General features: G+C 54.3%; 7 protein-coding genes across 7 annotated transcripts; 3 read left to right on the forward strand and 4 right to left on the reverse strand.

Moving 5' to 3' along the window:
- Nucleotides 1–1,528: 1,528 nt before the first annotated feature.
- On the reverse strand, nucleotides 1,529–4,338 carry CABS01_09599 (uncharacterized protein; the record flags this gene model as incomplete). Its single annotated transcript, XM_060542956.1, has 3 exons — nucleotides 1,529–2,141; nucleotides 2,193–2,868; nucleotides 2,913–4,338. The coding sequence occupies 3 exons, from the start codon at nucleotides 4,336–4,338 to the stop codon at nucleotides 1,529–1,531; spliced, it is 2,715 nt and encodes a 904-aa protein (XP_060400172.1).
- Nucleotides 4,339–10,608: 6,270 nt separating this feature from the next.
- CABS01_09600 (uncharacterized protein) lies at nucleotides 10,609–11,187 on the forward strand (the record flags this gene model as incomplete). Its single annotated transcript, XM_060542957.1, has 2 exons — nucleotides 10,609–10,819; nucleotides 11,051–11,187. The coding sequence occupies 2 exons, from the start codon at nucleotides 10,609–10,611 to the stop codon at nucleotides 11,185–11,187; spliced, it is 348 nt and encodes a 115-aa protein (XP_060400173.1).
- Nucleotides 11,188–13,577: 2,390 nt separating this feature from the next.
- Nucleotides 13,578–14,622, reverse strand: CABS01_09601 (uncharacterized protein; the record flags this gene model as incomplete). Its single annotated transcript, XM_060542958.1, has 2 exons — nucleotides 13,578–13,700; nucleotides 13,807–14,622. 2 exons carry the CDS (start codon nucleotides 14,620–14,622, stop codon nucleotides 13,578–13,580), a joined length of 939 nt encoding a protein of 312 aa, XP_060400174.1.
- Nucleotides 14,623–15,802: 1,180 nt separating this feature from the next.
- Nucleotides 15,803–16,931, forward strand: CABS01_09602 (HIT zinc finger; the record flags this gene model as incomplete). The annotated part of the gene is made up of 2 exons (XM_060542959.1): nucleotides 15,803–16,242; nucleotides 16,385–16,931. 2 exons carry the CDS (start codon nucleotides 15,803–15,805, stop codon nucleotides 16,929–16,931), a joined length of 987 nt encoding a protein of 328 aa, XP_060400175.1.
- A 210-nt stretch (nucleotides 16,932–17,141) lies between these two features.
- Nucleotides 17,142–18,257, reverse strand: CABS01_09603 (uncharacterized protein; the record flags this gene model as incomplete). The annotated part of the gene is made up of 1 exon (XM_060542960.1): nucleotides 17,142–18,257. The coding sequence occupies one exon, from the start codon at nucleotides 18,255–18,257 to the stop codon at nucleotides 17,142–17,144; it is 1,116 nt and encodes a 371-aa protein (XP_060400176.1).
- A 2,189-nt stretch (nucleotides 18,258–20,446) lies between these two features.
- CABS01_09604 (uncharacterized protein) lies at nucleotides 20,447–20,626 on the reverse strand (the record flags this gene model as incomplete). The annotated part of the gene is made up of 1 exon (XM_060542961.1): nucleotides 20,447–20,626. The coding sequence occupies one exon, from the start codon at nucleotides 20,624–20,626 to the stop codon at nucleotides 20,447–20,449; it is 180 nt and encodes a 59-aa protein (XP_060400177.1).
- A 530-nt stretch (nucleotides 20,627–21,156) lies between these two features.
- CABS01_09605 (uncharacterized protein) lies at nucleotides 21,157–21,381 on the forward strand (the record flags this gene model as incomplete). The annotated part of the gene is made up of 1 exon (XM_060542962.1): nucleotides 21,157–21,381. One exon carries the CDS (start codon nucleotides 21,157–21,159, stop codon nucleotides 21,379–21,381), a length of 225 nt encoding a protein of 74 aa, XP_060400178.1.
- Nucleotides 21,382–21,935: the final 554 nt, after the last annotated feature.

The raw sequence follows: 21,935 nt of genomic DNA on the forward strand, positions 1-21,935 counted from the left end.
GTTCACGTAAAATCCGGCTGCCGAGGTTTTGGTGGTGGTGTTGATGAATTGGACGACAATTGAGAAATGTTCGAGTGGAAGGGGAAAAATCGAGGAAGGGTAGAGTTTGTGCGGTCGTACTAGTCCTAAGACGGCTAGCGCAGCTGGGGCTGGGCTTGCCCCGAACCTAATTATGGGGCTCGCGTCTCGGTGTGTGGCATTCCCTCGGTGAAGTGAGCTCGGTGTGCTTAGGCGTAGAGATGGAAGGATTTCTTCTAACAGGCACGTTTAGGGAAACTGTGGGACCAGTATGATTCTTCGCAGCCATGAACGGCCTATCAGTGAGACTTTGACTACCTCATAAACTGATGATCATTTCGATTGCGACTTACACGCTCGTCGCCAGTCGGTGCAGATTTCATTTCTAAAGTCTACCCTCCCTACCATTTCACAAAATCTGGGAAGGGTCTAGACGGAGAACGACAAATGAGTTTGCAATGTCTCCGTCATATTCAATGGAAAACTCCAAGTGACTTGCAGCGACGTGGTGATGAATGACTTTCAGACTATCAGGCCGTCTCGTCTACCCTACCTTGCGGTTACATTCTTTCATCCAGCCCTTGTCCGAACCTTTCAGGCTTCCACCTCTTCTCTACACGCACTCTTATTAGAATTCCCAATCTCAAAATATGTTCCAAAACTCTGGGCTCTGAAGCTTACGCTCGAAATTAGCGTCGATGGTCTTATCACGTTCCAGGCAGATGCCATAGGAAGTTCCTCCAAGTCATCGATAGAGATGGCCCTTGAGAGACAGGCAGTGAGGGACGGATACGTCACAGACACATTAGAATATAAAGGCATTGAATTTCTGGCCCTCATATTCTCAAATACTTAAAAGTCGACGGAAAAGCAAAATTTTTCGTACAAGAATCCGACATTGGCCCATTACCCAGAAACACAAGTCCCTTTTTTTTTTTAGTCTCGGGTTACACCATGCTTGTGTGGAAAAAAAGTAAAAAACAAGTCTCTCTGTCTATGACGGTAGTGCCCTGAGTAGTAGTGAAAGTCTCTCAATCTCCTCTTGAATCTCTCATTCATCATGAATTGGGGGTTGTGCTGGTGGGAAATTAGGCCGTAATTGCAAAGTCTCGAAACAAGCCTGTAGAGTAAAAGTGAAAATGAAGGTGTTTGGGGATCCAGCATGTCTTCCCATTTTTTCGTCCTTTATGTCTTCTTTTTTCTGTCCGAAAGAAGCACAAAGGTCCCGCCAGTTTTTGGCAATTTAAAAACAAAAAGTTTGAAGCCGTCCAACTCCGACAGTGAGAAGAGGAAATAAAAAAAAGTGTTGCCAGACTCTGCAGCCCAGGCTATGCTTACAATGCCACAACCATGCCAATCGTAAAAACGTACGATAAGCCGCTGGGCCGACAGTTGGTAAGAATTCGCCGAACGACGAACGGATATGGAATGCCCGTTGAGAAGGTCGAGTTCGCGGTGGAACATGAGGAACCAATATCGTGGCCGTTTCCAACGTCAGGCGCCTGTATCATCAGCGACTGTTCAAGGAAAGGCCCTGAAATGCGGTAGCCCATTCACTCTGAGTGTTCATCGGGCCCACACCTGACTCATGCGGGCCAGGTCCGTCTGTTCCCGGCTGGAAGCGGGATCGCATCTGATAGTCAGCTGCGCCAGGGAAGCTGTAGCTATCGAGCGACGGAACAACACCAGGGACGTAGGGCATGTTTCCAGGCCTGGGCGCAGTGCCCATGCCGCCCATGTGCGAATAGGGATAATTCGGTTGACCGTAGCCACCGGCCGGACCTCCAGGCCTTTCACCAAACGGCGGGGTGAATGAGTTCTGGAATCCACGGCCAGGTGGACCTGAACCACCGAATCCTCCCGAGTGCTGTTCCTGGTTCTGCTGCTGTTGCTGCTGCGCGGAGCGTCGCTCGGAATTGTTCGATCCACCGCGACCCACGCCAACCGCTCCGGGTCCGACGCCGCTAGGCGCCTGAATACCCAAGGTGGGACTGGCGAAGGATGCCGGGTTGATGGCCGACATCCAGATTCTGGTCTTGTAGATCTTGAACAGATCCGTAACGAGCGAATTGAAGTTGATGTACGAATCAGCGAAGTAGTAGAATGTCAGCTTCTTCCAATCCCTGTGCGCAGTTAGTCTCACCTCTGTTCGTCAGGTTCGTCCAGACACTTACATTTGGAACTCGGCATCGAGAATCTCCATGTTCAGTCCATGCTCCTTGACCTTTTGCATGCAGACTCGCTTGGCCTTGGCCTCGTTGCCCTCCTTGTCCCGCAAGGCGTGGATCTCGTGACTCTGTGCCAGGCGCTTGATGAGCTTAGGCTTAAGCTCTCCAGCATTGGGTTCCTGCATATGACCATGCTGATTAGGCGGGCCCATTCCGCCAACAGCGCTGCCCTGGAGACCATTTGCGGCCGCCATAAGGCCAGCTCCTGTACCATCCTGGGCAGCAGCGGCATTCTGAGAATACATCATCAGCCACTTGTACTGCTCCTCTGCGTAATGCTCCTTGAGCTCCTTGGCAGTTTGCCAGTCGACATTGTCGCGGGCGACAGTGCCCAAGTCAGTTCCTCGATCAGCTTCGACGATGACGAGATCACCGGGCTTCACGGTCAAGCCGGTACCCTCCTGGATGTAGAAGACATCCGCTCTAGCGCACTTGAACAAGACAATGTGAAGCAGCTGGTTGTGGCGCGGCTGCGACATGGCATACACATTGCGATGGGGCGAAGGTGCACGGTTTCCATAAGGAGGGTGCATCGAGTAGGCCGATGGGAAAGTGTTGTTGAACTGCATGCTCTGGGGGGGAGCAGCAAGACCTCCACCGGGAGTAAAGTAAGCAGCTTTATCTATGAGTCAGCTTGATTCATGCCAAAGTAATAGCCCAACTTACCTGTGTTGCCGAGGGGGTAGTTCTGGTTTTCCGAATAGGCCAAGGAATAGTCCTGGGGTTGCGGCTGCTCAGCAATGGGGGTGTCGAGCGCGTTGAAAGACTCGTTGATGGAGCTGATGGAACCTTGGCGGGTAGGAATATCCGCAAATGAGTGCCTGCGGCTCTGCTGGCCTTCAGGACCGCCAAAACCGAGAGAGCTGTGCCAGAATGCCTTCTTAACGTTCTCCAACTTTCTGTTCTCGTACGGCGAGCGGAACCCTGACGCCCCGAACTCGCTCATTCTACGACCCAGAGCTCTTTTCGCCGCCATCTCACTGCCGTCATTGGCCTCATCAAGTTCGTCGATGGCAAAGTCAGATTCCTCGGGAACGGCCTCGCGCAAGGTGTAACCATTACCAAGACCGTACGCAGCTCCGGTGGAAGCTCTAGGACGGAGTCGGTTCTGATACTGCTGCTGCTGCTGCTGCTGTTGCTGTTGTTGCTGCTGCTGCGCTTGTTGTTGTTGACGCAGCATCGCATTCTCGCGAGCAAGCAGCTCGATGGTCTTCGCCTCAGCAGACTGATGCATTGAACTCTGCATTGATTCTGTCGCACTCTCATCGTCATCGTCATCCACCTCCTTGACCTTTCCAAGCAGGCCTCCCTCGTTCGACATCTCACTCAGCATGCTGGGCCGGGAAGGCCGGTGCTGCAGGCCAGAGTGTCCATGGGCACGTCCGCGACCAAGAATCGTGGAGCTGCTCATAGCGGCCGGAGGCGCGTCGGGTTCCAATTGACCAACTGAGTACGACTGAGAACGGTACGTCTTAGGCGTAGGGTGAAGGGGGATCGCGAAGGGGATTTGAGCGTTGGGGCCAGAGTCACGCGGTGCAGGAGATGTCTGTCCATAGCTATCGGGGTTGAAGAAGGAGCCTCCAGCTGATCCAGGTGGCATAGTCGATGTGGGCGAGGGCAAAACCTCACTCAGACGCGAGGGAGGATCCTTTCTCTCGTTGTTCCAGATACCGGTGCCCCAGGTGAAGGAGGCTCCCGGAACAGGAGCGCGACCCATGACGCCGGATGACTGGGTGTGAGTGCTCCAAGGCGCGTTTCCTTCCGCGGAAGGGGTGCTTGGGTGAGAAGCCGTAGGAGACATGGAGCTGCTCGCGAATGAACCTTTTCGGGGTCGAGGCAGCGGTTGAGTAGTATCGTTGAGCCAAGAAGCTCTTCTGACAGGCTTCTGAGGTTGCGTCTGCTGAGGTGGCTCTTGGCGATGAGAATCAGCCTCGTCGTCTGAGCTGGCTAAAGCTTCAGAGTCGGGCGTTGATCGACGGTTAAGCTTATCAAGAAGAATGGCGTGGCTGTTCACTGCGGAGAAAGTGCCCTGACCCTGTTTGGAAGACGGGCCGGGTTTGGCGTTGCTAGTACTTCCCGTACCAGAACTCATTGTCCACCTATTGTTGCCTCCCGATGCAAAAACGGAAAGTCTGGTCCACTTCTGAGTACCTGATCAATTACTGAAATTGACAGAGGTGAGCTGCTTGATAGCTTTTTGGAGACTTTAGAGAAACGATTTGTTCAAACGGGAGAAAAGTAAGTGATGGGCTGACGAAGCTTGGTCAGGTGTTCTTGAAAGAAGGATGAAAGGCGGTAAACTCCGAATGAGACTAGCAGTTGAGTTAGCAGCTAGGTCATCAAACGTTAAAGGCAAGCGCTGTGAGACAAGATGAAAGAGACGAGTTTCGCCGCAACCAGCTTTGGGTGTCACGGCGAGCTGCGGCTTGCGCTGCAGGTCAAAGCTGACAGCAACTGGCGAAGGGCAATTGGAAGGCGCCACGAGGTCCGAGCCACGAGCCACGAGCCACGAGCCACGAGCCACGAGACAGAGACGTTCGAGGCCTGGCGCACGAAAGGGTAAAGTAGGCAAATACTTGATGAGAAGACACAAATGCGAATGTGAGCGAGTACAGAATCTTGTGGTAGACCACGATGTCGAGGTGATCTCGCCAAGGTGCCGAGGGAAGACGGGGATCTGAGCTTGGGCAGCGCTGGGTGACACGCGTGAGGCAGTCGCACTCAGACAGAATCAGACAGACACGACGAAATGTACCCGAGGAAAGGCAGTGGAGCTTGTCTTCGGAGGGTTTTCCGCCAGACAGCAGCAGCCTTGCGACATGAAGCGTGTGATTCGTACAGCAGACGAGTGAAAACAGGGTACGTACCGAACTGCGGGAAACCGGGTAGATCTATCGCCAGGGTATCAAATGTTGCAATTTCTAGATGCTGAGGAAACAATCTGATCGGGTGACCGAGGCGAAATCGATGTGGGAAGGCGCGGCAGAGGCTCGTAGGTGACGACTGATGCGTGGCGCGGCAAGGCGAGTCGGGTCGAGGCGTTATGGAGAAATGCTGCCCTGAGAGGAGTCGCGATGTGCCGTTGCAGGGAAAGAGAAAAGGTAGTCCGCACAGTGACCAGGCTGTGAGGTCGTTGGTCGAAGGGGGTTGAGGGAGTGAGTGAGTGGGAGAGAGTGGGTGAATGAGAGCGTCGAGAGAGCGAGAGATGGCGATGAAGCAAGATGATTATGGCGCGCGTAAAACGGGAGCCGAAAAAAGCGCGAAAAGTCGTCTAAACCAGTTCGTCTAACCCAGACCCAAAGTTGCCCAAAGGAAAATAATCAACGTGGTGTACGGCGAGGGGTCACGCAGCAAAGCTGGGGCTGTCGTCGAATGGAGAAGCTATGCGTGTGCTGCGCGCGCGTGTTGTATTGTATGCGTATCCGTACCGTCTAAAATCGAGGTGCGATGCCGTTCGTTAGTGGCGGAGGAGGAACGGAATGGTAATGCGACAAGAGTGAGAGCAGGTAGGTTACGCGCAGCCCATTGTCGTCGCGTAGTGGATGACCAGCGATCGCAAAGTGGAATGCGGGTGGAAGCTGTGGATGTAGATGTGGATGCTGGAAGGGGGGATGAGAAAGAAGAATGTCTTGGGCGGCGCCCTCGATCCTTTGGGGTGCGACGGGCTTGAAGGACAGATGAGGAGAAGCACGGAGAGGGGGAAGAAGGAGAACAGACGAGAAGAGTATTGGAGAGGTTTGAGGAGGATGGAAAGAGGTCACAGTTGTAGTACGTTGACGGAAGCGGGGGAGGAGAAAGACGTTGCGACTGCGACACGAGACCAGAAGCTTGTCCAAGTGGCTGGTGCGTACCTATGAGAGAGAGAGAAGGGGTCCGGTTCAGGGTGTCCGTAAGGTAAGGTGAGGTCAAGGAATAGGGCCACCAGGCGAGAGTGTGAGAGACAGGATGACTGAGGGGGAGGTAGCTTGCCACCTGACGACACACAAACCGCGGGCACAGTGAGGGGAGTTGAGTTGGGTTGAGGAGAGGAGAAGGGCGAACTGAATGAGTGGTGTGTGTGTGTGTGTGTGGAAGTATGGGGTATAGATGGATGGGTGTAGGTAAGGTAGGTATGGGTGGTGTGTGTGAGTGAGTGAGTGAGTGAGTGGTGTGTGTATGTGCGTACCTATGGATGGATGTATGGTAGGCGGAGCTGGACAAGGTATCCGTAGCTCGCTAATAAGACGATGCGAGGTCAAGAGGTCGTCGTGTCGATGGGAGTAAAGAAGAGACGAGAGGGGGCTCGATCTGAAGAGGTGTTCCAATAAGGTACCTACCACACAAGTAAGGGCAGGGTACCTAAGGCAATGATGGGATAGGGCGTAGTGGGAAAAGAGGCCTAGTTTGGGTCAGTTCCAGCAAGGCCAAGCAGGTCATGCATTGGAATATGGAGGTAAGTTACCTCGAGGTGAGGTAAAGTAAAAAGTGTGGTAGCAACGGGAGTGCTCCGTAATAATGCAGATGCAGTGTGCGCAGACTTGCAGAGAGAAAGAGACAGAGAGAGCACGCTCAAGGAGAGATGCAATGCAGTCGATATCCAGCTCCAGCAGCTGCTCCAGCTCCAACTCCAGCTTCCCCAGGCCAGACCAGGCCAGGCCAGCCAAGTCCAGTCCAGTCCACCCAAGTCTCGGGCTCCCGTCTTCTCTTGGTCCAGTTGAGTTTGGGTTGAGTTGGTGTGTGCCTGTCTGTGTGCGCTGCAAGCCACACGAGCGGCATGCACTGTATGAACAGCACTAACCCCAGGCCAAGGGTACGCACGGAAGAACAAGCTAAGCCCTGGTTGGTTTTGGTCTCGGGGGGGGCAGATGCCTGTCCCAGCCCACCTCAGTGCTCCTAGACCCGAAAGAGCACGGGCAGGTAGCACGGAACCTGGAGGTAAGGTATGCGCTGGAGGCCCTGTACCTGTCGAGGTCAACGGATTGTCAGGGACGGGAGTGTGCGCGCTGGTTGTGGATCAAGTCGACTAATATCGGTGGAGGGGACAAGTGGGCAGGTCCCAGTTGATCATCGTACGGGAGAGTGGGAACGCTTCGGGACGATGGAAGCACAACGGTGATGCTGAGATGGGGAGAAAAACCAAGACAACCTAAAGAAAAAGGAAAAAGGGGGCCTCGGACGAGGTGAGGGGAAAACCATACCCTGCCGACTGCCTTGTGGTGAAGGTAAAGAGTAGGGTAGGTATCTGTCTCTGTATTCGGACTTGTTTTCCCTCACTTCTACTCCGTGCCCCTCTCAAACTTCTGGTAAGGCCGAGGAGCATCCAAAGGAATGCCCGGATAGCAATGGTACCCTGGACCTCCAGCGTAGCAGCAAGGTGGTAGCCGGAAGGCTGCATCCAAGTTGCCTTGCAAGTCGTTGACTTGATGAAGCACAACAATGTTGAACAAGATATTGTTATGCAAAGACTGCCTTGAACATTCCAATGCACAGAACGCATCAAATATTGGCGATAATTGATGGCATCCTTCATGGCGAAGTGAAAGAAAAGTGCACCCATTTTCCGATCCACAGAATCGACCACTTGGTCGCCGCGCATGTATAGTGGGGTGTAGCAAAAGCTGGGACTAGGAACGAAGAGCATTCAGACCGCCACTGGAGAAAGAGAGAAGTAACAATAAGAAGAGAATCAACGCGTTGACTGTGAACAGCACTTGCTGAAGTCTGCGGGATATCGTAGAGGGGACAAGGTCCTCCTGTTGGTCTGGCAAGACCTCTTTGCATTGAGGTTGCCCCAAGAAAGTAGCGATGTACACCTTGCACTGCTTGCTTGTTGAAGCAGGTAAAGGGGGAAGAAGGTACCCAATCACCTGCGAGATGTGTAAGAATCATGGAACGGCAGCTAGAACAAGGAGACACACTCTTTGCGTTTTTCTTTTCTTTCTGTGGCAGCTAGAGGGCTCCCCCCTTCCCGTCAAAGAGTTTTGAGTGGCCCAGGTGCAATTCAAGAGGGTGTGCAGCGGAAAGCGAGACGACGGTGTGGTAGGGCCCAAGAGAACAGCCTCGACACCCTTTGCAGGCCAAGGTACCTGCTTAGGTGGATAAATTTGCAGGGTGGCAGCAAGCGGGAGCCAGAATAGCCCAGACGACGAGGGCAGAAAAAGTGGAAAGATGGAAGGAAGTTATCCAAGAACTGCTACTAGAGAAATCCGGTTGCCAAGGTGAGGTATGGGTGTGGTGTTGTACTTCTCCATTGGTATTTCCGTACAGAGAACGGGTATGCAGGTACTTGGTGCAAGAGAATGGGGTTCCGCGAGTAGCAGGCCGAAAGTGGAAAAGACGTATAAGGGATGGCAGCTCTGGCAATGCAATAGTAGCTCGAGAGAAAGAAGAAGTGTAGCCGTTGTAAAGTCCGCCTGCCACTATACCTCATATGTGCGGGTGGTGTGCCAAGTTGAGATTTTACTCTCTTCGTATCCAAGTAAGGTAATAGGTGAAATGCTGGAAGGAAGATATCTCAATCTGAAAATCCCCCAAACGCAATGTCGTCGAGCATGCAGGGCAGGACAAACAGGCTGGACGGAGGTGCCTGCCATGCCTGTCTCTCTGGCGGCACAGTGTGACCAAAGTGCCCGTCTCAAGCGGTGGATCCGAGCTAACCGTCCTTGGTCATTCGCAGGTACGTACTGCCTAGCATCTTCCCGATTCCCCACACTGTTCTCCAGGCAGATCCCCACCTTTTGCTCGATTCTACTGCCAATCAAAATTCAGGAAACACAGGGATGGGCGGACTAGCAAGGCCAGGCCGGGCCTGTCAGGGCTCAGGGGTTGTGGCTAGTGGGGCCGCCCGTCTGCAAGTGACCAACCAGATCATGTTCTCCACGTCTTTGCTTCTTTGTTCACCCAACAGCAACTAGAGCAGGAGCTGCCCCTTCAGATCGTGGGTTTCGGGGGCCAAGAGGGAAGGAAGCGGGGAAACAGAGCCTACCGGACTGGACTCTGGTTTCCATTATGACAGACAGATGGAATCGAAATTGGAAACAAGCCATCAAAGGTGCCTGGTGATAGGTCTTCGTACCTACCTACTAACAGCATGCACACTACCTACGAAGTACATGGGAGCCTCTCGCGACGTCTTGGCTCCTCCCCGTCCATCCGAATCCATGGTGGCACCTCGACGGGGACATCTTGTTTCCACCTCAGCGCTTCCTCTCTCATTTGCTATCTTTCTCGCTAGTTCATGACTGGACCTCTGTTCGTACATCGATGCTACCTCGGTCTGCATAATTACATACTCATCAAATCCTCACTACTTCGTCGTGCTCCGGCCGAGACTTCGGTATACAGTAGACTCGGGCGACAAGTCGCGGCAGACGCAGCACCGGCATACAACAATACCGTATCCATATTGATACCTCGCTACTCCGTTCTTAATCAAGACCAGCCTCGACGACTAAGAAGCTTCCCGGATAAAGCGGGTTGCACTGCCATCTGCTATGGTCAATCCTTCATCCGCGTCTGCAGAAAATGATGGCACTTGCGCATAAGATTCTTTCGAGTCCTACAACTACAAATCACCTCAATCACCACCACCCCGCTCATGACATGCCATGCCTGCAGAGAAGCGTTGTGTGATACGTCTGCATAGTACGCCCATGTACCCCAGTCGACGGCGGCACACGCATATACTTCATATATTCGCCAGCGCGACGTACTTCCTACATTACATTGAAGGTTTTGTCTCTATATATTCCGGCGCTACCGTCATGTTTGCACATCCGATGTTCCCTTCGGCCCACCATTCTTCCGTGGCCATGGGGGGGGGGGGGATCTGAGGGCTAAGAACAACTTCTAAAGATGCGACTATCATTCAGCGAAACTATACTATAGAAACAACTAGGAAAACCAGCGTGAGCGAGGAACGAGCTTTTCCGGATCGCCGACATGGATACTACCTGCGGTCAGAGTGGTCCCCGACGATGCCGTTAACACTGCAGCTTTCTTCTTGCATGCTTTCCCTCAGCCTCCGGGCATGAAGTGGCCATCTGACCTCTATGCGGCTGTAACAGGCTGAGCCCATTCGCCCATCGCCGATCCTCCAACCTTTAGCGGCTTTTCGCCCCTTGATCAACAAATGGCCAAGTCCAACTTCGGTCAGCGGTGGCATAGCGCTGCAATCAGGAGGAGCATATTCGAACCACCAGCAAGTCGAGCCAGCCAACCGGTTGACTGCATCCATCGTCCTCAGTGCCCAAGAACATCTGGTGGTCTCGCCGTTGCAGGGTCTCACCCTTCTACTACTTGGCCTATGCCGCGGACGTACGTGAGACACAGTCGTGATCCAAACACGTCTGTTTCTTGAACGCAACATAGAGCACGCGCCATCATGTCCGGGTACACTTTGTACGGCAGCAGGAGCCACGGTCGATGTTCGCATGGCGGTTTCCCTGGAAAGTTTAGAGGTTTGCCGTTGAAAGTTGCAAGGGTGGCTGGAATTCTGCAGCTTGCCATCGGTCCTCATCCCTCACCACCCCGCACTAGATCCATGTTCTACAAATGTCCGTGGGCTCACGTTCCGCTACAAACAAGGCGACAAGGTACAAGGAAACGTCTTTCAGTCTACGCCACTTAATATCAGTATGAGACGCCTCGAAGTTGCTGAGACCCTGTTCCACAAGTATCAGCTGAAGAGGAGTCAAGGTCCCAAGTGCCATGATGCGAGAAATCTGGAGCCACGGCCGCTACTACCGGCAAAGGGGGAGAGGACTACGACCCACGAGATGACGGACCAGCTTTGGCACTGAGTATCGCCGGTCAATGACCTATAGGAGACTATAACTACCTACCATCTCTGATGCCAAAGGGAGGCACCACTAGAGGCAGAGGTGCATGTGCAGATGCAGGCAGAAGGTTTGGCGATGAAGGTCTGGGTTCAGGGCACTTCTCCGAGACCGAGGAGGGGTAAGGATCTGTGGAGTAAACGGGCTGCTGCAGCATGTCACGCGCGCCATGCTCAAGCTAACCTCCTTCATCTTCAAAGGCTTCTTCGATTTGACTGTCTCACTGACCTCACAGTGGCATCATCCAGACTCTAGGCGTATGGCACGGGTCGGAACTTTCGATATCGAATCAGATGTAAACCCAGGTAAGCAGTATTGACGACGATGAAGGAACGCACTGCCGGCAACCGGTGGGCGGAGACAATGTCTGGTGCGTCTTTGAGATAAATGCGACCACGGATGAGGTTCCGCCTCTAGGTCGACGCACTACTAGATGCGCAGAATCACGCATTTCGATTCCATCGACCAGCTATGAGGAGAAAATGAACGCATCAGACATTGGAGGGTTTCCTTTTGCCATTTGAGACCCTTTCTACTCCTGAAATGCAGCCTGTCTATCAACCACACCCTGGTAAGAGTGAGACTGAGCGTCGCGCTTCAGTTTTGGACGATGCGCCGAGCTTGAGACCTAGCAGCCCGACCTATATCACGTATACGAAGATGACGAGATATACCCAGGTATTCTCTGCAGTTGATAGGATGATCTGGTGGTCTATAAATGCGACCATCAAAGACGGCAACGAAACGCAACGTACCGCACCGTCACTGGAGATCGACGACACCGATGGAGGGCGAAAGTCAAAATCAGCCAGGGGGCTTTACCCCGGATTATCATCTTGTCATTAAACTCAACCGTGAGCGGCTGCTGCAACGGCTCCCCAAGAAGCCAGAAGTCAAAAAGTGGCCAGAAAAACGTCTGAGCGGACGTCAAACATTCACAACCTAGGAGCACCTATCCGTACGCGGATCTTGAAGGGAATCATCTGGAAGTTTGACCTTGGAATGTTGGGTTTCTTCGAAGTTGCTGCCCACCAAGCGGCGCTACTGCAACTAAAGACGGATACTTAGGGTCTCCAAGATCGGTCCTCTCCTGGCCCACCTGGCGCGACCGCAACTGTTCCGCTCTTGCATCTGGTCTGCCTCAGATTACAGTCTAAGACGGCATCAATACCATGGCTTGCTGTTCGCAACTAATTCTGTACTGCGATACTGTAGCAACGTCAACAGGGGCCTGCCAATCGTTTTCTAGGGGGCACTGGTGGTACTCGGTGCGGAGGCAGAGACGGGGCAGGCATGCACCCGGCAGACTGGCATGATGATGAGGAGATGCGGCACGAGATCAGCGGAAGTCAAGGAACCTAAACTTGACCGAGCAGAAAAGACGAGCCAGGAATTCGGTGGGCCGTTGACCTCCTGAGGCCTGTTCAAGGAGAGAAAGAAGGGTGGGAAACAAGACGGAGATGGCCGTTCTGATGAGGTATGGCAGACGAAAGGGCGTGAACGTTAAAACCACTCTCAGAATTGCTCAACCGTGGGGACGTCAAAACATAAGAGAGTTGAGGGGTTTCGATGATTCGATGAGGGGTTCCTGTACGGGAACGACCACCCCCGGCCCCCCGCCCTGATCCGCTGCAGCAACCCTTGGTTGGGGCCAGAGTCCAATCAGGACGAGGGCAATAGGGAAAACCCTCCGCCAACCCTGCTGGGCCTGCGCATTTCGTTACGACGGATACTGATCTCGAACGCGGCTGGCTAGGCTTTAGCAGGCCATGGATGATCTTTACTCGCATTGTCGACGGCATTTGTCTGAATTCTGCAATCTGACTTGACGCCGCCGGTGGTAGGGTTGTGCGCAACAGGCCCTCATAGGCTCGCCCAGATCGTCATCCATCTACTTGGTCCTTAGGGGTATGTTTAAACTCCCTACCAGGTAGTGTGGGTCTGACTAGGGTAGAGCAGTGACTCTCAATGGCCAAAATTTTGTTCGACGTGCACAAGAATCTCGAAAGTAATGCTGCTGATGTAATCTCGAGAAGCATGGGCGAAGATACCTGACAAGGGGGTTAAACTTTGGCCTGATACCGTAGTAGACCTAGACCGGCCCCGGCTCGGAACTTGACTTTTTTTCTTTTCTTTACGTTCGAGGCGACGCAGCCCATTCCGGGTCAGTGAGGCATCATATCCGACCGAACACGAGGCTCAGCGATAGCGGTTTGCGAGGTAGGTCTCGGACCAGGTCATTCATTATCTGTGCACACCTCGACTGTGCGAGGCTGGCGTAACCCTACGTAGACGTGGACGAGGCTGCGATGAAGGAATAGCAGCGTACGCTTTTGGTAGTGGGTATTGTCTCCGTCACCGGGTTGAAGCCGGATGAAACGTTTCTCTTTAATTATACAGCAGTTCTACAGGTATCGTGCGCCTCCTCGATGTCTTATTGTTTCGTCATTCTGAGAAGTGTTTGGGAACCACTTCTGGACAGTCTTCCTCATATCGCATTCGAGCGTGCTACTGTTTATGCCGCGGTCGCCTCGGGTCCCTTTTGGGACTTGAGCTTCTCCTCAAACTTTGCAAATTCTTGGATGGCAATCTCCTCCTCCTGGTCGAGGATCTGCTCAACGGACTTGACCTCCTCAATCTGGATATGCCGACGTCAGCACGTATGTTCCACGGTTATTCGGGAGGCGCTTTGCAGGAAATCTCCAGGAAACCTCCCAAAAACCACAGAGGTTGAGTCAACTTACATAATGCATCAGCATGCTCTCAATACCATTCTTCAACGTCACGGTGCTAGAATCGCACGTCCGGCACGCACCGCGAAGCTTCAGCAGCACGGTACCCTCGTCCGTGAACCCGCGGAACTCGATATCGCCGCCGTCCTCCTGGATAGCAGGCCGTATCCTCGTCTCGAGAAGCTCCTTGATCATGCCGACGACCTCGCTGTCGTTCTCATCGTACGCCAAACTATCGGGCTCCTCGGGGGCGCCGTCGGCGGCCGCACCGGCACCGCCTTCCTTGTCTGCCGAGACGGTGACGATGGTCTGGCCCGAGGTGATAGCCTCGGTGATGAGGGCGAAGATCTCCGGGCGGATGTGTGCCCAATTCGCGTCGGGGGATTTGTTGACGGTGATGAAGTCGGCGCCGTAGAAAACCGAGGTGACGCCGTCAATGTTCATGAGCTGGGCGGCGAGCGGGGACGGGTAGGGCGGCGCGATGGTGGAGCGCGGGTTGAGGTACTCGATGAAGGGGGTGGAGAGGGTGTCGGGGAGGATGCGGTGGTTCGGGAGGAACTTTACGGCGTCTGGGTTGGGCGTGTTTTCGGTCTGGATGAAGATTGTGCGGACGGCGCCGGTGCGGGCGGCAAAGGGGGATTGTCGCTGGAGGGATTGTTGGTGTCGACTTGTTGTTGCCGTCGGGCGGCGTTGTGATGTTTGGTTGTTTTGGAGGAAGCCGGTGTGTACGCTGGCGAAGGATCGCGATTGTGAGGGTCTGGAGGTGGCGAGCCTCGATGTGCGCGCGACGGCGCGGAGGGCCGTCCTCGTTGCTCTATACGATGACATTGTGGCGAAAGATTTAATGTGTTTGGTGGCCGTCGGGGTCTCTCCGATCCGATGATTCGTCGCTATCGTCGTTATTGACCGAATATACAATGTCGAGGGCGAAGGTTTTTGGTCGTCCAAGAGTGAGGAGAAAAGTCGTAAATGTTGTGGGAAGATGTATTGTCGAAAATGTTGATTATTCAGACGTATCCGTACAGATTTACCAAACCTCACACCTCGGCATTACATCCGGTGACGGAACCTTTGAATTTTGACAGCAGGCAAATTACAGCGCGAGGAAAAAAGGTTGACAAAACTGGAAAGAGCTTTCCACTTTTTTTGCACACGCCTCTCAATTCCGAGGCGTTGCATTACCAATCATCGAGGCTCTCTGCGGGAATTGGTCAGTTTTGGGCCCTGTCCTTTCTTGGGGGGTCAGGGTCAGTGAACGGTGGACGGTGGACCACCCAGTCAGTGCCAGGGGGGGGGGGGGGGTTCGGACAGCTGGAGAAGAATGACGCAGAAAACTGCCACTCATGGAACCCCCTCGGGTTGGTCCGTGGAATTCCCGATTTCGCATGAAGTGAATGCTTTTGTGGGGAGCTCGGGGACAGCTAAGGTAAGGTATTTTGGCGGTCAAGGGGGCTGTTCACCGCCCAAGGTTTTGAGGAACCAAGGTATTATGGAGGAAAACGCCCCGCCGGAAAATCGTCAAACAGACAGGCGGCAGAAAAAAGTTTCGAAAAGGAGCCCAAAGCAGAGAAGTCTCTCGCAACCCAACTAGCAGAAAAAAAGGAAAGAAGACAGAAAGAAAAAAAAAAGAAAAAAGGAACGCGGGGTTATCGTTACTCAAAGCGTCCAACGACGTTATCTCGACCCTTGACCACCTTACATTACCTACCTATCCGTACCCTGAATCGCAAAGGCTTGTCCTTACCCTTGTCTCCAGTCAGCACTTTATCCGTATTTACTCTTTTTTTTTTTTTTTCCTTTTCGGAGAGCGACAGAGCAACCATTGAACATCGACGCAACATACCCGACGACGGAGAGCAACTTTCCAGCCAGCAAACGGACACTCTCCCACGACACTCGTTCTTCGCCCAGCGACAACCTCTTCCAACCCCCCCTTCCCTCCGCCCTCTCCAGAACCGAGAAACAGTCGACCGAACCGCCGGCCTCCCTACTCCTCCTCCCTCCCAAGATGTCAATCCCAGACGACACCTCCACCAACGCCGCCCCCCCGACATCCCCCAAACGCGCCGCGCAAGACGACCTAGCAACCGGACCCGAGTCCCGACCCCCCGCCGCGAAACGGTCCCGCGCAACGAGCCCCTCGCACCAAGACGACGACGACGACGGCGAGGCAAAGACGAGGGCTACGACGGCGGCGATGGCGAACGCGTCGCTGACGGCGGGTGAAGGCGAGGGTGAGCCGGGTGACGGTGACGGTGACGGTTCAGCAGCAGCAGCAGCAGCAGCAACAGCTCCCACGGCGCAAACGACACGGACACAACCCACGGCAGGAGCAGCAGCAGACGAGACGACAACACAGCCTCCCCCGTCCGCGCCAAAGACAAAGATGTGTGGTGTATGCCACGAAAAAGAGGGAAAATACAAGTGCACGCGCTGCGCATTACCATTGTACGTACTTTTTTCACAATTATGCTCGAGTCTGTTCCATGGCGTTTTCTTCAAAAGTACTCATTCTTCATTATACGTGGTTTGTTTCTCGTTATATACATTATCTTTACTGACTTGCGGGCTTCCCCTTTCTCCCCTCCAGCTGCTCCGTCCCGTGTAACAAAACGCACCGCGAGAACCACCCGCCCGATCCCGAACCGGCGCCGAAACCCGCCTCGGCCGCCATCGAGCCCCCCGCGCCGAGCGGCGGTGCCGCCGCCGCAAGCGGCCCAAGGAACCCCTTCAGCGTCCTCGACGACTCGGACCAGCTCCGGTACCTCTTCCGACGGTACCCGACGCTGCAGGCGCGACTCCTCGAGATCTTCGCCGCCACGGAGCCGCCGCCGGAACTGCAGTCCACGGGGAGCAGCCTCAACGACATGATGAAGGCGCGGGCTCTGGCGGCCGCGAACCCGAAAAAGGAGCAGTGGACGCACGACGTCGGGATCCGCAAGGGGAAAGAGGCGCTGCGGAGGGCCAGGGCCGCCGACGGCGAGGACGGCGAGGGCGTGAGGGAGTACGTCGAGCTCATCAACCACCTCATGTCGCAGGCGAGCGCGGCGGCCGAGGCGGAAGAGGTGATTAGGAAACAGGCGGCTGAGAAGGATGCCGAGCTGATTAGACGCCTCATGACGGAGGACCGCGGGTGAGAGGGCGTTTTGTGGTTTTGGATTGGGTTATGGTATGATTAAGGCGGGCGGCCTGCGTGTATTATGCGGCGGCCCTGTGTTTGATAAGGCGTGCGTATACACACGTTCGACCGCGAGTGTGCTGCAAAACCGCGCCGTGTATGCATAGATGGTATCGATCATCAGGTAAGGGTCCTATTTACTCCCTTGACAAAAGTTTTCTTCCGGAGCTCAGTGGTTGACTTTGAATCGCGCAAAGAATCCGCTCTTGGGCGACCTCAAGGCGGTGTCGGACGGTGGGCTGTTGTCCCGGGAGTGGTTTTCTTCCCGCCCGTGTCTGGTGAGGGCTCCGAGTTTATGCTTCAGAGCCCATATGGAATCCGCCTTGCGCAGCGACGGCTTCGTCTTCGGCTGCGGCTGCGCTTCGTCGCTTTGGGTCCAGTCCACGCGGTGCTCATAGGGGTTGTGATCCGCCGCCTCGGGATCATCAAGATGATATGGTGAAGAAGCACCAGATTCAAAGGGGAGGAGAATGTCGCCGGTTGTAGCCCGCCTGGCAGATCTGGTGTGGTCAATCTCACCGGCCCGGCCAACACCCAGCGGTCCTTCGATGGTGTGTCTGTGGTGGTTACGGTCACGGTGCGCGCGGGAGCTGCCCAGCTCAGCCATTTCCGGAATCTGTTCGTGGGTGATGGGGGCGCGGTCCTGGTGCCTCTCGCGGTGGCCTTGGGCAATCCTGAGGGCCGTCCTCGACAGCTTGCGAACGAGACCCTTGCTGTCCGACGTCTCGGTCGTCGTTGTGCGCGAGAACTGCGCCGCGGCGAACTGTGGGATGAAGGGGTGCTTGTCACCGTCAGAGCCCTTGCGTTTCGAAGACGAGTCCTTTCCGCCAGACTTGGAGCTGCGGGTGTCTGCGTCGGACGTCTTGGACTTTGACCTTGCGGAGCTGCCAGAGTCCACCCTCTCCTTGGTTGGCTTTACGGTAGGCTGCGCAGGTCTGGTGGTGGTGGTGGTGGTGGTGGACTGGCCGGGCTTGAGTGACCCTTGATCGAGATACTCCCTAGCCAAGCTTGCATGCTGGGGGTGACCGTCTTGTAGCCCGTTGAGGGCTGGAGCTGGTGCTGCCGGTTTGGACGGCGCGGTGGCCTCCGCCCTGGCTCTCCTTCTCTTCTCGGCGTGAAGCTTCTGATCGGCAAGGACCTTGACGAGTTTTTGAGACAGTTCCTCGGGGTCGAAAGGCATCGGCTGCGAGCACCGCTGTCTCGGCCGAGGAGGGGCGATTGGCTTGATGGGCTGAGCTGCCGCCGCCGTCGGCTGATCACGAGGGTAGCTCATGTTGTATAACATGTTGATCGCTGAAATGGAAACTACTCCACCGATACTCGGGATCAAGGTTCCAACTAGAGATTCAAATCTTTGAAATTCCGGAATGGATGTGAATGACGATGCTCAGTGCCGAGTTTGTTAGAAAATAAGCCGTAGTCGCAAAAAGCGTTTCCGGACGGAGGGCGCTTTTTATGTATGAATGGAGATGCTCCAGTGGATAATTGAGTGAACTGAGAGAACGCGGGGGTGGGTTGATCGTCAGAGCAAGTCGGGTCGGGCAGTTAAGGTTGTTTGTTTCCTGGCAGGGGTAGTAGTCATGTAGGTAACATCCGTTGCCAAAAAAAGAGGCTTGCTTTCCTTTGACGTGAACGCCCGGTTGAGAACGCCCCTGTGGGTGAGAGAGAAAAAAGATAGATGAAGAAGGATCTACAGTTGGGAAGTTGAATGACCCTTGGGTTCAACAGCGGTCTCGGGGTGTCCTGGGGTTATGTATATGTCATACGACCGGGACGTAGGAACCGGACAAGCAAGCAAGCAGCACGCGGGCTCAATCCAAGGCTCAAGCGAGCGAGATGCACCACCGTCCGTCTGGACCAAGGCGGGTGAAGTGGGTCGCAGAGCTCTTCTTCCTTTCGCGGTTCCAAGGGTCCTGTCGTCCTGTCGGCGATTGGGAACGTCCCAGGCGCTGGACCTGCGTTTTTGGGGGGGCTATTGATGCGTGCGTGTCGTGCGTGCCGGAGTGCGGCGGTTGAAAGGTGGTGAATAACGTCGGGCAAGGTGTCTGTGTATGTGTGTGCGTATGTGTGTGATGTGAGGCACGCAAAGGTCGATTAAACAGAGACAAGTAACAGTGACAGAAGAGAGAAGAGACAGCAAAATAAAATAAAATAAAAAGGCGGAAAAGATGCAAGAGAAGATGTCGGCGGTGGTGTGCGTCGCTAGTCCCGCAGGGTCCCAGACAATATGTACCTCACGGGGACAAACTTCAGACCTGCCACCAAGCGTGCTATTTCCTCTCTGTGTCTTTCTCTTTTATGCCTCTCCGTATGCGCGCGTGGTGACGGCGAGACAGAGAATGGGACGGGAGCCTGGTCTGGCTGAACTCGGACGACGGAGGGTGTGTGTGTGAGAGAAATGCGAGGGCGATCTAGCGAAAGACCGAGGAAAGAGATGAGAGACCAGAGAAGGCTGAAGAGTCAAGAAAAAGTGACTGAGAGGGAGAAGTGGTCGGTAGCGAGAAGAGACGGGCTTTGCGAAGGGGGTATGGGAAGGTGAAGAATTAAAAACCACAAGGGGGGGTTCACGGATGTCTTGAGAGACACGAGCGTTCCATAGGTTGCATTTTTAGACACCTCTGATGGTATTTAATGGCTTGAGGGACTGACTGGTTCTGGTCATGGTCATGGCCCGGTGTGGATGGGAATGAATGCATGGGGGTTGGATTGGAGACCATTTGCATCCATTTAGACCAAAGGCAGACAAGTACTCGGAATCTCAGGGGATACCATAATTCTTAGTCCATACCGTCAGCATGGAAAAGCATTCTCGAACGGCTTCATGCTTGGAAAGCTTTACTTTGCACTCTCCATTCTGGAGCCTTTCGGGATTGCAGTTAAAGCAGGTGGGGTTTGGGAAATACAACCGCCTCCATCACGCATCACGCATAGCGCCGCTTATTTGGCTTCAGGTACTAGGCTTCAAAAGATCCCTCGCCTTGCCTCACTGAGCTGTAAGACGGGGAATTGGACCTTTAACCAGCCCACGTCGCCTTACTATCCTCAGTAACCTTACCTGACGGAGACTTGTACCTTACCTTAAGCGGCGAGGATGCGGACTCGAGGGCCCTGGACACTTCGTTCTCTGAGGGTTGCCCACCTTTTCTTTGCGCATGTCGGCACGCAGCGCATGGGACAGACAAGCTATCAAACCTGCATACCACCGCCAGTCTCCTAGACCTATTCTTTCTTTCCTGTACTTCCCCTTCCCTTCCCTGTCCCTTTCCTTCTCTCGGCGGCACCAATCAACCCTGCGTCTGAGGTGTTGTATCAACATGTTCAGCGTGACGACCTCCTGCTGTACGAATAGCCGACTTCTCCGTACTAGTCCGATGTGATTTCATTAGAATATCGGCCCTAGCCTGTGGGCGAGTAAGGGCGCGCATGAACTGGGGTGCCGGGAGACCACCACCACCAGCTAACCCGAACCATTCCTTATTCGACCAAGATCGTGACCTGCAGAGAAAATATACCACAAAAAATAAGGTGACAGGGGACTGAAGGGGGAAGAATAAAAATTAAGGTAGCATGGCCGTGGTGCTTGAGCCTACCTTTTGGATGAACCGGCCGGACAAACGCGGTATGGCTCGACATGTTAGACGCCTTGTTGGTCATCCGAGTTACACTGGACCAGTGATCGGATGCCGCTTTGGGACTGTCTCCGGGCGTTCGCACGCTTCACCGACACCACACGGAGCCGGCTTCCTCCTCCTCTCTCCTCACTGCTCAAGGACCTCGACCACTTCTTCGGGCGTCGGTGGCGCTGTCTGTTCTAAAACCTCGACAGCAATTCACCATCCGACCTCTGTATGAGAGCATGGTCGGAGGGTAGGACAATGGCCAACATGCCTTGTACATTGTGGCCTGAACATGCTTCTGATGTGTGTCGAAGGGTATAAGCGGGCGTTAGTCACTGTAGGGCAGCCTGTGGTGCGCTTCTTGCAAATGTCAAGACTGGAGGATAGAAGCAAGTCTGCTGCGGCAGGGGAAGGAAGGGGTAAAGGGGGATGTGACTAGTTCCCTGACAAGCTCGATATGCACGGTGGCTCCATGTGCGCCGCACAACCGAGTTGGACGGCGTCGTTTCTGTCTTCTGATCAATGGGTTGAGGTTGCTGGTGTCGACTACGGGAGGGTGTGGAGGTGATGCCACGTTCCTTCGGGTCACCGTCCCCCCCCCCCCCAGTCTCCCCCAGCTTTCCAACCCCAGACGAGGGCTGTCACGCTGGGTACGGAGAGATCGACAGACAAGAAGTTCGACCGCGCCATCTGAAGCCTCAAGATATCCCAGCCATCGAGCATGGTGAGGTTAGCTTTTGGGCTCGCCTATGTCTTGGAACCATCACCAAATCACCGTCAGTAAGCAAGTAAGTCGACGGAGAAAAAGTAAGAGAAAAGAAATTATCAGAGACAAAGAAGAAGGAAGATCGGCGGCTCTCGGCAGTGAGTGATATCCAGACGGTTAGTGAATAAACGCTGCAGATGCAGACGAAACCGGAAGACTCGATCCCCCAGGGAGGTTGTTAGACCCAACTGATGACAGAGTCAATCCTATTGGGTATGATCAGCAAATGGTCCGCCAAGCGTCGTCTTATCTCTTAATGCTCCTGCAACACACGCTGGATTCGGCCATGGCGCGATCTCCTGAATAGGCGCACCTAGTGGATAGAACCGCAGCATCTCACCCCCAGACTCTAGACTGTTGACTTTGAGTCTGACCAACAGCAATTGTCTCGGTTGGTGGTAACGCTGCCTGCTTGCCTTGGTAAGGAATTCTGCTTGCCATCCGAACAAACTGAACAGTACGTCAAGAGAGCTTTGTTGCTTTTCTCACTCAGTCCGCCGACTTCACCGTTCTCACCGCAATCCGTATATCGCAAAAAGGCGCGGCTCACAGCGCAGCAAGGTCTCTATGCAAAACACGC

This window comes from Colletotrichum abscissum (assembly GCF_030869225.1).
Source record: "Colletotrichum abscissum strain IMI 504890 chromosome Unknown Scaffold_23.1, whole genome shotgun sequence".
NCBI classification, from domain to species: domain Eukaryota; kingdom Fungi; phylum Ascomycota; class Sordariomycetes; order Glomerellales; family Glomerellaceae; genus Colletotrichum; species Colletotrichum abscissum.